This window comes from Centruroides vittatus, unplaced genomic scaffold, assembly GCF_030686945.1.
Source record: "Centruroides vittatus isolate TY-2023 unplaced genomic scaffold, ASM3068694v2 contig_18, whole genome shotgun sequence".
NCBI classification, from domain to species: Eukaryota; Metazoa; Arthropoda; class Arachnida; order Scorpiones; family Buthidae; genus Centruroides; species Centruroides vittatus.
In genome coordinates, this window is record NW_027121101.1 from 1,102,160 (window position 1) to 1,116,548 (window position 14,389).

Genomic DNA, 14,389 nt, shown 5'->3' on the forward strand with positions numbered 1-14,389 from the left:
TTCCCAATCTTTTTTATACTGCGACTCCGTTTACAGGCTGTAATTTTTTTTGCGACGCCCTTCTAAAGAAAGATACTTACGTGTAGCTCTAGCAGACATTAAAATTACTTTATTATTCAAAGAAAACTCCAAAGAATATAGAATCTTAATAATTATTATTTATTAGAAAACATAACAGTACAATTAATGAGAATGATGAGCTTGCTTTTCTGAGCATAGCTTCTCAAATTGGCGCTGAAGTTTTGAAATGGTTACTCTTCTTTGTACAGTACTCTTTCCTAAGTCTTCGACACGTTTTCTATTTATTTGAATAAAGTTATCCATTTTACGATGCGTAAATTAAATACAACACACTTGAAATCAAAACACTGATTTATCAACGCTTATAATCGATAAAAACAAAAGACTGAACGAAAGAACAAGAAAATGGAAGAGCAGGGTGATGAGACGCATGCACCGCGCACTCACTCATTACGTCGCGTGCAGGCGACCTGTGGGCATCGTCTCGCGACTCCCCTAGGATAGCGCCGCGACGCACAGTTTGGGAAGCCCTGTTCCATACTATTGTAAATTTAACAAAATTAATTTTTGCAAACCTACATCTAATAATACCAACGTACAAAATGGCTTTATATGAGTTCGATTTCCATGGAAAACTTAACCAATTAATTGCGGAACATTTAGATGATGATAATTCTATTGTAAGATTGTCTCCTACAAAAATGCAGACACTCGGCATTTCCCAATATGTACAGTACATACGTTTAAAAGGCAGGAATGACAGAAACACGGTTTGCACAGCCTTGGTAGATTCAACCTGTCCAACGGCTAACATCAGAATGAACGAACACGTAAGAAACAATTTATAAGTCAAAGAGGAAGATATCGTCAGAATTTATGCCATAAATAATAATGATTATGGAAAAAGAATTCGTGTTCTACCAATCGAAGATCGACAATTCACTGCCGGGAACAATCCCGGCAGTGAATTGTCACCTTTTCGACGATTATCTTAAACCATACTTTCACGGAGTATATAGACAAGTATATAAAGGAGACTTCCTTCTCATTAAAGGCCCTCGAGGTAATGTCGAGTTTAAAACAATCGCGGTCGATCCCGATCCCTTTTGTATCGTCGGGCCGAAAACTATCGTATATTACGAAGGAAATGCAATCTTAAGAGCAGACATAGAAAAAGAAATGAATGCTATTGGATATGACGATATCGGTTGCTACAGTTCCCAACTATTACAAATTAGAAAAGTGATTGAATTATCTCTAAAATATCCAACTACTATTTAACATGGGAATTAAACCGCCGCGAGGTGTTTTAATGTACGGACCACCAGGAACCGGGAAAACTTTGATGGCTAAAGCAATAGCTAATGAATCGGGAGCGCACTTTTCCTTAATAAACGGTGTTGAAATCCTAAGCGAATTTTCTGGGGAATCGGAGAAGAATCTTCGATTGATATTTGCTTATGCCGAAAAGCACGCTCCGACAATAAATTATATTCATTGACGAGATAGATGCTATTGCACCAAACAGAAACAAAGTCCAGGGACAAGAGGAGAAACGAATTGTGTCCCAGTTTCTCACATTATTGGACGGTGTGACGGAAATGGATGGAGTGGCTGTAATTGCTGCCACAAATTGCCCGGATAATATCGATCCTGCTCTACGTCGAAGCGGAAGATTCGATCGTGAAATATACTTTGGAATTCCGCAAGTAAATGAGAGATTAGAAATTTTCGTATCTCAACAAGAAGTATGAAGTTGGCCGAAGATGTTAACGTAGAAGAGCTGGCCAGAGAAACACGTGGATTCGTTGGTGCCGACAGTCACTCTCTCTGCAGAGAAGCCGTATTCCATCAAATAAGAGAAAAGATATGTCTCGACGACGTAGAGGACGGAATAACAGATGAGATTATAAATTCTCTGAACGTGACAATGAGTGATTTTAGACGTGTTTTAAAAAATATTTGTCCGAATGTTCTGCGAGGATGCGTAGTTGAAAATCCTAACACATCTTGGGAAGATATTGGAGGTTTAGATGATGATAAGAAAGAATTGCAAGAATTAATCGAATATCCGGTAAAATTCGCCGATAAATTCTTAAGATATGGATTGTCACCTTCTCGAGGATTTCTCTTATTTGGACTTCCGGGATGCGGAAAGACCCTTTTGGCGAAAGCGATGGTTTCCAGTTGTGCAGCCAATTTCATCTGCATTAACGGCCCGGAGCTTTTGAGCAAATGGTTTGGAGAAACAGAAGCCAACGTGAGAGAGGTCTTCGACAAAGCTAGGAGAGGAGAGCCGAACCCTGCGTGCTCTTTTTCGATGAAATCGACTCCATAGCTACAAAACGCGTTAATTATGGCGGAGATAACGCAACGTCAGATCGTATTCTCACACAAATACTGACAGAAATGGATGGAATAAATCTGAATGACAACATATTTTTCCTGGGCGCTACTAATCGACCGGAAGTCGTCGACTCTGCCATTCTAAGACCTGGACGTTTACATCAAGTAATTTATTGTGGCCGTCGGCCATATTGTAAATACGTTTTTTTATTATATATATGTATTTTGTTGTATATAATTACAAAAATAAAATAGAATTATAATTTTCTCTATTTTCTTTGTCTTATTTCCTTCTAGAACTTTCTTATTTTATCTTTCTTAATCCCTGTCCCTTGGGTGGGATTACCGATTCCAAGAAATGTGCAGTAAAACAAAAGGTGAAGTATGGCCCTGGGGCCGGTGAACAAAGGAGAGAGGCCAGTCTTGGTCGAACTGAAGAGTGCTCCGGACGAGGAAAGAGTGTGCTCCGGATCGCGCGTAGGATGATCGACGACCACGAGTTTTTGAACGAAGAGATTGGGCTCGAATTCCGAAGTGTAAGGACTTGAAAGAAGTAGCGCTCTAGATCAAGTGTAAGACAATCGGAAGCTACGAGGAACCAAGGAATCGATAGGAATGAATTCCTATGAGAGAACTTTAAAAGAAGCTATCGAGATAATCAGACTAAATGTCAGCAGAAAGGACGGTGTGGCTGTACGCCATATTTTTGTACATATGAATTTTAGATTTAATTAGTTTTAATAATTTTCTCTCCTTCTTAACCCTTCTTTCTAATTTCCTTTGTCCATTGTTCTGGCTTCTGGGAACGCGGGCTTCCCACTCCCCACCCACCAGGGGGTCGTGTGGAACAAAGAGTTCGAGTGGAGGACGAGTAAAATCTGGGTCATCGAAGAGTCACTTTTTCTCCGGCCGGACACGAGGAAGCACGGACGAGAACGGCGAGCTCGTGAGACGGAATTCTACGAGGGCCGAATAGAGAGCCGTGAGGTGAGGATCCGGACCGTAGAGTCAAAGACACTGACAAGAAATTATCCTAAAAGGTATTTTTACAACGTTGACGAACCCAGAGATACGCAGAATAAACCACCAGCCGGAATCGGAGTTCAGCGAGAACAAGGGTACCCCACTATCCTATCAATTCTTCTCACTTCCTACTTTTATACTTTTCTATCCTTTTAGGTTTAAGTTAGTTAAGAATCGCGCGGGTTTTATTGTTACAATCGGACAACAAGAGAAATTGGACTGAGGGAATCCACAAAGAACTTATTTGTATATATTATTATTCGCGAAATTAAATTTGTTTTAATTGAATTCACGTGTTTGTGTATTCCTATCGCGCTTCACACTTTACAACGGAACATAATGATCAAAGGAAAGCTCCAAAGTGGTGTCCCACTCAAGGTTACGAATTCAGGAAAATCCCGGGTAACTCTATCTTCCTCTTAGTCTATTCTTATTCCTTTTTTCCTCTTTAGTTGTAAGTAGTATAAGAATTAGTTTTAAGTTTCGCCCCGTGTATCATTGTCGCGCTCAATTGTCTCGTTGTTGTTAAATCAAAATTTTAACGCCTGTGTGTACAGAAATTGTTTGTAGCGTTGGGATCCAAAAGAAAAAGGAACCTGTTCAGAGCGATAATAAATTACTTTGTGATAAAAATAAGATTTAACTGTATTTATTTGTACCATTCCGCTCGCGGGACCTCGTACTTGTCGCTCGAACATCACATTATGTTTCATTGCCCGATCAATCGGCCAGGAAGAGCATTTTGATGGCTGCTCTGAGACGACGTCCACTTTCAAACGATGTCGATTTGGACTCCATCGCTAGAAACACGGATGGATTAAGTGGTGCAGATTTAAGTCAAGTTTGCAGGAAAGCTTGTAAATTAGCTTTAAAAGAGAATATTGAAAGTTCAGAAACAGGTGAAGATTTCATTGCCGAGATTGGAATGCGTCATTTCCAGGAAGCAATCAAACAAACACGACCTTCCGTCAATAGTGAGGATCTTCGCAGATTTGAAGAATTTCTCTACAAATTTAGAAATCATAAAGATTATTGCGTTTAGATCTAATAGATCGATATTCGTTATGGATAAAAATTTGAGAGATTAAAATTTTTACACTAATTTCATTTTTTGATTTATTCACTTTTTATTTAATCACCTCAAATTAGAACACGCAATTATTTTATTGTGACATCGTAAAAATGCCGGGCTACAATTTTTAATTAATTAAATTTAATTTAGTTTAAAATACAGTGGAACTTCGCTTAACGAGCATAATTCGTTCCAGAATCTTACTCGTTAAGCGAAACAATTTTTTTCATAGAAATTAGTGTACAATACGATAATGCGTTCCATGCCGAAAAAATACTCAAATATTTTATGTATAACGTTTATTCAAAGAAAATTACACAATATACAATGTTAAGAAGCATGAACCATCATAGCGCGGAATGAACCAACTTTGAATGCGAATTCGATTTGCAGAAAACAAAAAAATCGCAGATAATATGTCTGATGAAGAGCCAAACGATATGCTAAATTCTTCGTACATGTAAAGGCTATAATTAAATATTAGAAATTAATTAGTTTGACTAGTGGTAGGCAGTTTTGCTGCCATCTCGTATTAAATTTAATAATTATAAATAAATAAATTTTAATTTCGACATTTTTAAAATTTAATTTGGAATTGGTCATTAAATTTAGTAAGAGATGGCGTATTTTTTATATAACGGTCTATGATTATCGATGTTTATACGTAATATGTGTGATCACGAGCGACACTAATACTACGTTCGCACACAATCCTCGACTAACTTCGATCTCGATTTACCTACAATCTGGATTGTGACTGTCGCTATTCAAACGTCGTGCCGTTCGCACAGGTAATTCGCTTGAGAATAACCCGGCTATTGTAAGCGATGATAAAACTGGCATAACTACTCGGTAAGTCACAAACACCAACACACAAAATGGAAGTTTTGATTAGAAATAAATACTTTATCTTGCCATATATCTAATAATAGACAGATGTCATCGTCTCTCCAAACATCTTTTTTATTTCTTTGCCGATAGCCCGACACGTGTTCTGTAGCCATGTTGTATTTTCTCACGCGCGTGGGATTGTGGGATCTCTCTTATGACTGGATCTAGTTTCAAGAACTCTCTCCAGTCAATCGCGATTGAACGTCGTTTCAGTCGAGATTGAAACGGTCGAGGGTGTTCGCACCAAGGCATAGTCGCTGACCTTGGTCACAATCTAGATTGAAATGCTCGGTGCGAACGGGGTATAAGATGCTAGCCAAACCAGTGCTAAACACAGACTGATGGAGTATGCGCACAATCCGGGATTTCCCCTCCCTTGTATGCGAAACATCGCTCGTTAAGCGAGTCAAATTTTTACAATTTCGTTTTGCTCGTTAAGCTCGTTGATTTTAATAAATGTTGTTTTGTTGTTAAATGGAGTCTTTACTTGACCGTCGGCCACACCTTATCGTCGACCCCATCTCTCCTCTCCACTCGCGTAACGCGTAACAAAACGGAACCGCCATCCTGCGCAGGTGAGCAAGAGGTCAACGACCTGTTGAAGGGAACGGATCCGACGGACTCTCTCCGATCGCTCCCCGGGCTCACATTTAGATATTGTCACATGTTCTGCCCATATTTCAAACTTACTGGCTGAAGATATTGCATTGTCACTTGCCAGGCTTCTTACTTTACAGCCATAATTTTGATTGTATTTTTTTATTGCTGCAGTTGCAATAATTTTTAAGGAGTTTGATGTGTGCCGTTTTACGCCTGTATCAACTGAGTCAATCAAATGACTTGCTTCATTAGGATCAGTCACACACACACACACACATATACACACAAATCACTGGTTCATAATGGATAATACTCCATCCATCAATAGCCATCAGACTTTAATATCCTTTAACTTATCAGCTGATTCATTCTCAATGGAATTGTATACAGTATCCAGCAAGGATTCCCAACTTCCTTTCTGTGTGGAGGGTCATATCCAGGTCTCAACATCTGACAAAATTTTATAAATTTGGGGTGTTCTATATGAGTAAATGCTGAATTGGTGGCATATATAAATTTTGCGCATTGGATATCTAATTGCATTTTTTGATTAGTTGACGTTTTCACAATAAATGGATCAATTCGTTGCAATTTTACATTGCTTTGGGATGCAGTGCCAGTGCCACTAGAGAAGCCAGAACTGGTGGCGGAATGCTTCCCACTGGTCTCAGACTCAGGCTCCTGACTTACTGACTCCTGCCAATCTAAATAATAAATATAGAAACAATAAATTAATTACTAATTAGATGTAAATTTTTAAAATTACAAATATATACAGACGTGAAAATTATTAGACTCAAGTCAGACCAGTGCAATATAAAATGATACACTCTAGGATAAGAACCAAAAATAATATACTTTATGCTTGAGTCTAATAATTTACACACTTCTGCATGTTCACAGCTCACAATGATTGTGATATGTAATTGTATACTATAAAAATTGAGTCATGACCTATGTAAAACTTTATAGCAAGCTGTAGAAAATTTTGAAACTTATAATGGTTCAAAATACTCACCCAGCTGTTGCAATTCCTGTATATCGTCCTATAGATGGTTATCTTCAATATGATTTTTCATACGAGCGACTAATCCAGCCATTTCTTTCATACATATTTTGCATTTCAACCTGCATGCAGGTTTTCCTGGATTTCCAGAAATTAGTTTGTACTGGTTCCAGACATTATCAAGCCTTCTTCCTGCACTCATTTCTCACTTAACAAGTAACAACAACAACAATAATAATAATGTTTTCTTCCATCTAAGTAATATTACAATACATTAGCGAGGTTGAGGCCGAAGTTTTCAACGCGAAAACGTGTACGTCGGACGTTCAGCGCCACTTTCCTGTAAGCCTAGAAGTTTGACAATAGCGTTTGGAATGTTGAGCATGATTGCACTGACTTTCCAAATGCCATTGTCAAAGTTCTAGGCTTACAGGAAGGTGGCACTGAACGTCCGACGTACACGTTTTTGGTTGAAAACTTCGGCCTCAACCTCGCTATTAGCTGTATTGCTAACAGCATGAACTGGCATGTGCTGTCAAGAAATCTCCTCGTAGTGATAAAAGTCCTGTGTCACATGCTTTCATGACCCATGGGAGTGAGAAAAATCCCCCATAACCACACTTACGTTTAGCTCACAACGTTTATTTAATAAATTTATGTAATAAAACATTTTTAAAATTTAAAACATTGTTTTAAAACAGTATTTTACAATGTAATATAAAACTGTTTTAAAACAAAAAAACAAAGGTTTCTAAATAAAACATGTATTATGTATTATTGTTTTATTTTAAAGAAAACATAAATTTGCCAACCCTGATACCAAGTTAACAACTAATAACAATTTAATATCAACGAAAAGGAGTACATGATACAATACAATGGATATATCGGGATAGATATAGATTGATTTAGCCTATCGATCTAGCAGTCGCGAGAGAGAGAGTTCACATGAGATACGCGCGGGGATAAATACCTTGTAGAGGATCTTGGTCGCGATGTTCTGAGGGTAGAGGATCTTGTAGATCTTGATCTGATGCGGGTTGAAAGGAGGAAAGTTCTGGAGGATAGTTCTTATTCCGACCAGTGGCGTAGCGTGGGTGTCAGTCGCCCGGGGCGGAGGAAAATTTCGCCACCCTCTTATTTAGGTATAAGTAATGAAAAATTCCGTGCTCATTTCAATCGGTCCGAATCGTAGGTGCGACAAAAATATGAAATGAAATGGTTCAAATTTTTACAAGATATTATTATTTATTGTGAAATTTTTCCGTTCCCTAAGTGCCGCCGGGGGCGCCCATGCCGCCCCCATTACGCTACGCCACTGATTCTGACAGTTCTGAGGATACGATAGATATTATGGCCGTAGGTGAGGAGGTATGTATCCCAAGAAGCACAGGGTATCCGAAAGTTAGAACACAGGAAAAAATGAATTGTCCGATCGAGGAACTGGCCACGACTCTTTAAACTTGCAGTTCCTTGCTATATTCAACTGATGAAATCGAGACAATAGATCGGGAGATTATGAGAAACCGTCACTTTTGCTGCTGAGAACTTAACAAACGATTAACTCCCAGGTGTGAAAGTTGACAGTTATCCGACAAAATTTTATTGTCAAAATGTTATGTTATGATTTAGTTATGTAAATAAATTACGTAGTGCTGAGTGGTTTACATAAGGTAAATATTGTGCGATTTCGCAGGTAGATTACATTGGCAGTATAATGATGTTATTGGTTATAGTTATTATATATACAGTATGTTAGTAGATTTAGACATGGGTGTTACGGCTGACGGTTAGCACTACGAGGATTGCAAGAAGTTGGTCGAGTTTGTTGGGAGGGTGGCAGAGGACGGAATAACGGTGTTTGGGAGGCAGGGGGAAATATTTCTGTCAATTCTAGATGTTGTTGGTGGCGATTGATCTCTTGGAAGGCTTGTTCAAGTTGTGGAGAACATGTGTAATTTATTGATAAGATGAGCGTGATTGGGAGAGTTTGTGATGTTTGTCAAGACTAATCAGGTACTGGTTAATATGAAATGTGGTAATAGGGAGTTACTCAATTGGACCGAGGTAGTCGAGTTTCTTTTGGGTACCGTTTCCAAACGATGACGAGCAAGAGGATGATAGTACCCACGAGGTACAAAGGGTAATGGACTAATGGTGCATAATTATAATGGTAATGGGCATGTCGATGATATCAGGGAAAGTGATATCGACATTGCTACTAGGGTGTCTCGGGGGCGAAAGGCCCCGGGACCGATAAGATTACGTACGAGGTTATAAAGAACGGGTACGATATTTTAAAGCCTCATATGAGGCGCCTGTATCAGGCATGTCTAGGGTATGGTGTCTTCCCAAACTGTTGGAAACAGGGGAAGGTTGTTATAATATATAAAGGTGGTAATAAAGATAAGACTAATCCGAGGTCGTATAGGTCAATTTGTTTAATTCCCTTATTGGGTAAAATTTTTGAGCGTATTATAAAGAACAGGCTTGAACCTGTTATTAAGGAGTATAATGATAAGTACCAATATGGTTTTAAGAAGGGTTGCTCAACGGAGGACGCGCTATTGCGCCTCCGGAAGGTTGTGGATAAGTCTTGTAGCAAATACGTATTAGGTATTTTCTGTGATATAAAGGGTGCATTTGATCACCTATGGTGGCCCTCGATTATGAATGAATTAAGGTATAGAAAGTGTCCCATTGATTTATATAGGTTACTCAGGGACTACTTAAGTAATAGAGAGGTAGTGTACGAGGAAGCCAACCTAAAGGTGACTAAAAAGGTCAATAATGGGGTGTCCCCAGGGGTCGGTTCTAGGACCTGTACTCTGGAATATGGTATTTGATGGTGTCCTAAGGATTTTTAATAAGCATCGCGTTGAGTACATTGCCTACGCGGATGACTTAGTTTTTATTATATCCGGTAATTCGAGGAGTGAGCTGGAGTCCCACGGTGAAAAGTGGGTGAATCTGCTACAAACTTGGCTAGTGGCTAATAAATTAGAGTTGTCGGTTGAGAAGACGGTGGCGATTTTACTGAAAGGTATGTTAAACAAGGAACGGCCGCCAAGAGTCAGGCTAAACAATAAGGTTATCAAGGTTGCCGACTCGGTAAAGTATCTCGGTATAAGGTATGAGTATTACGCCACATGTCACGTCTATCACCGATAGGTGTATTAAGATATTTGGTATGTTAAAGCAGAGTATAAGGTATGAGTGGGGCTCCAGTTTCACTACTCTTTGTGTTTTATATAAAGGTTTATTTTTAAATATTTTATTATATGACGTTTTATGTTGGCATGACCTCCTGAAAGGGTATCACAAAACTAAAATGGAGCGAGCCCAAAGGAGTGTCCTTTTAATTTTAACTAAAGGGTGCAATACTGTATCTACTGTTGCCCTTCAGGTGATTGCAGGGCTTTTACCTATAGATCTTGAGATTGATAAAAGATATTTTAATATTTTAATTAATAAGAATATGGCTTTTAATTTTGGTGGTGTGGTGTACGACGGCAGTGCACCTAATATTAATGAGGTTAAAAATAAGGTGTCTATGGTTATTAATGGCATGTGGCAAAACCGGTGGCACAGGTGTGTAAAGGGGAGAATAACCTATGAGTACAGTACTTCGCTAGTATTACTAAGAGATTAATGGCTAAGTGGTTTGAGCCAAATTATTATACCACTCAAATTGTTAGTGGTCATGGCGATTTTAAAAGTAAGCTTAAGTCGTTTCACTTCACCTGGTCGAGGATGACCATTGTGAGTGCGGTGCCGTCGACACCCTCCAGCATTTTATGTTTTATTGTAGTATATTTTACAATGATATTAATAGGCTTAAGGGGATTTTAAATATAGACCTCTCCTTTGATATTAATTTTAATGAGGTCTGCGCCAACTTGGTGGCCACCAAGTCTACATGGTATGGTGCATATAAGGTTTTTAAACATATGTTAAGTAGACGTATTGATTTTAGAGTCGGTGTATGACCTACGTTTTTATTTATATTGATTTTATGGTTTTAATGGTGCATATATTTTACGTTTTATTGTATAAAGGGATGTATTGTACGTATTTTGATGTACGGTCCCTAGGTTTTAATAGTAACAAGGTTTTTAATACTAATATGGTATCTACTATTTCCTATTGAATAGTATTTTACTGGGGCGGATCTGGTATATTGCTCTATTGCATTTTATTGGGGTATGGTGTATTTTATTTGTATATATTTTTTTGGGTATATATATATTTTTAATGGGGTTTTATATTTGTTTTATTTGGTATTTTATATGTTATATATTGTTTTTTTATTTATTGTTATTTATATATACTTTTTTAACTAGGTATTTTATGGTCAGTCTGGTATATAGTTTTTATTTATATTGTTTTTATGCTTTTATATATATACTTTTACATTACAGGTTGTATGGTTCCCCTCCTGCTTGGGGAAGGCACGTCTTATTGTAGCAGCTGTGATGTCCATAAACGTCCTGCTGCATTTCTAGCATATTATATGGTGCATACATGGTGTTGGCATGACCATACCATGCCAATAAAAATCTACTAAGGTGTCCTTATGGGTATGGTGCATAGGACTAGTAGATAGTGGATGGTGTATTAAGTCTAAGGGACTTGCTGGTACGCTCACGCAGGTACAGCAAGGGGTGGTGGTGGGACCTGTGGGACGGGATGTTTGTCGCTGTGACCGGGCGAACTGTATGGCGGCTCGTAGCGCCTCTGGATTAACCTCGTTGGCGGTAGTCGGTGCTGGGAGGGGGGGTTGGGCGATGCAGGGTCCTACCACTCATTATTTTCAGTCATCTAGAAAAGAGGAAATAGTAAGAATGAATTTAAAATTATAATGAGTGCTGAAAAAGTGAATAAGGTTGAGAGGGATCTGAAGGGAAGGTATAGGATTAGGGGAGAAAGAGGGATTTTCTCCGTAGGTCTCATGGACGATTGACGTCTATCGAAATGCATGGTTCCCCTTTTTGAACTTAAAGTTATACGTAAATTTAGTATCGGCCGGTTGGTCTCCAGAAAGAAGACTTTTATAACGAAGGAAGGATTGTCTAGATTTTGTTTGGAGACTAATATAAGGAATTTTTGGAGATGACACTCCATGATGGTGACCCAGGTACTCCCATTTATTTGGGTGTCTATTCCTCCAAAGAAGATAGAGTTTCGATTTACTGTTAGTAGTTGGGAATGCCCTATTGTAAGATGATTATAAAGATGTGATCGGGCACCTTCCCAAGTACAGGTTGATGAGTGAAAGGGACAAGAAAGAGATTTGAAGGGACAGGATTCTTCATAAAGTTGGCAGTTCTCTTCGTGGAGAATCTCTGGGAATCCGAAGGATTGAAATGAACAGGGTGATTGTATGGTTCTAATGATTTGTTCCACGATCAAACTACGGATATGGCTCAGAGGTTCTCTGTACGTATGACAATTAGTTATGCGAGGTTGGCATACATATATACATACATACATTCTTTATTTAAGTACAAAAGTACATTTCTCGGCCCCGCGTATGCATTACCGAGAAGTTTGTGAAATATTAAATAAAATAACAATGGGTACATTGAGTATATATATGGGTATATATATATATATATATATATATATATATATATACACATTAATACAGTTTTGTATTAAGTAAAAATGTTAAGTACGTAACTAAACAGATTTCATTCATATACTTAATATTGACATAAATATTACGTATATATAAAGATTTATAATTTATGATAATTGTTTGTTTGTAAAAAGCTATAAATTAACAATAAATTATATTTTATACTTAAATTTTTCTGACAATAATTCTATAAAACTTTCATTATAATTTTAAATTATAAAATTTAATTAATTATTTAATTAAAATTAAATTATATTGCATATCAAAATCGTTATTTAATTAAATACTTTGTAATTTTACACAAATTCGAAAATTTGCTGCTTTGGTACAACCGTAATAATGATGGCCGGATGGCCGAGTGGTCAAGGTAGCAACCTACCACTCTGGGGGACCCGGGATCGAACCCGAACGGGTCGAAAAGTCCCGAGGAATTTTTCGGGGATGGTCCGTCCGGATATGTCGGGCCTTGTCCCTCACCACCCGGCTGCCTTATTGTGGGCCTGGCCGAACGCATTATGGGCTTGCTAAAAGAGCCCCTCTTAGTGCCCACAGGGCAGAAAGAGTTAAGAAAAACAAACGTAATAATTACACTGAGAAATTGCATACATGATACAACAAAAAAATTTGCTAACAATTATTAACATTTTGCTTTGTTGAAGAATTTATTGATGCTTCACATTTTTCATTTTTTCGTTTTTCAATTTATTTAACCTCTCATCCATCAGTTGTTTCTATTATACAATACAACATCATGTGATATTATTATGAATGTATTAACTATTGAGAGAAATTGCTGACTATGACAGCTTGAATGTGTTCAGAGAAACAAATTTGATATAACTGATTATAATTACTTATTAGTTATACAGAATTATTAAACTGATATGAGCTGAATCACGTAAAGAAAGTCTTACTGAAACAATCTATAATTGTATACAATTGTAATTAGCTATCATTAACAATCGAATATTTCAACTATAATCGTGATTAGGTTGCTTGCCGTCTAAAATATCTACAGTAAAATAGAGTAACTTTCGTTAACTTGAAGTTGGATAACTCGAATTAAGTAGATTGTATTGTCATTATTTCTAGACATTAGTTACATTAACGCATTCGATATTTTCAAACTCGGATAATTTGGAAAAAAAAAAAAAAAAGGAATTGCACAAATAATGATTATTATATATAAGTACAGCAGTCCATATTATCATTTTCAGCTCAGTAAACGGTATCAGTAACAGCTTATGCAAGTGCATACCATATTTATCGTCTCAGTATGTAAAAGGTTTTTCTTTAATTCTTGTGAAAAGAATTAGTACAGTACATAATTAAATATTCATAAAAATTTTGAACTAGGTTAAAAAAACTGCTGTAAGTCTGTTTTTTATTCTTCTCACAAATAGATTATAACAGTATAAATATTGAGCATTTGTGAAGCTTCGGAAGTGGGCCTACTATTTGTGCAAATAAGCCCTGGCTTTTTCCACCTTTATTAGTTGACTAATGTTTGATAAATAACACGGTCTTGTGTTCAATGCTCGATATACAGTAAAAACAGTTTCAAGAACATTTAAAGTATAAATATGTTTTATAGTTTTTTAATATATGTTCTAATATATGTTCTATAGGCTATATATTTTGATCTACTTTGTAATGAACACGGAACTATTTTCTTTTGCACGTGTAAACTAATGAACATAGCCTCCATTCCTATTCTAGAAAAGACTATAAAAAGCCTAAAAGCCAAAGTGTAAATTTTAAAATTAAAAGTTAGTAGATGTAAAAAAAA

The 14,389-nt window shown here is 37.2% G+C and overlaps 1 protein-coding gene and 1 pseudogene across 1 annotated transcript; both read left to right on the top strand.

The window, feature by feature from the left end:
* Positions 1-1,303: 1,303 nt before the first annotated feature.
* On the top strand, positions 1,304-2,915 carry LOC136969682 (transitional endoplasmic reticulum ATPase pseudogene; annotated as a pseudogene).
* Positions 2,916-4,135: 1,220 nt separating this feature from the next.
* On the top strand, positions 4,136-4,432 carry LOC136969683 (uncharacterized). Its single transcript, XM_067263963.1, has one exon. It carries the CDS (start codon positions 4,136-4,138, stop codon positions 4,430-4,432), a length of 297 nt encoding a protein of 98 aa, XP_067120064.1.
* The last annotated feature ends 9,957 nt before the right edge of the window (positions 4,433-14,389 follow it).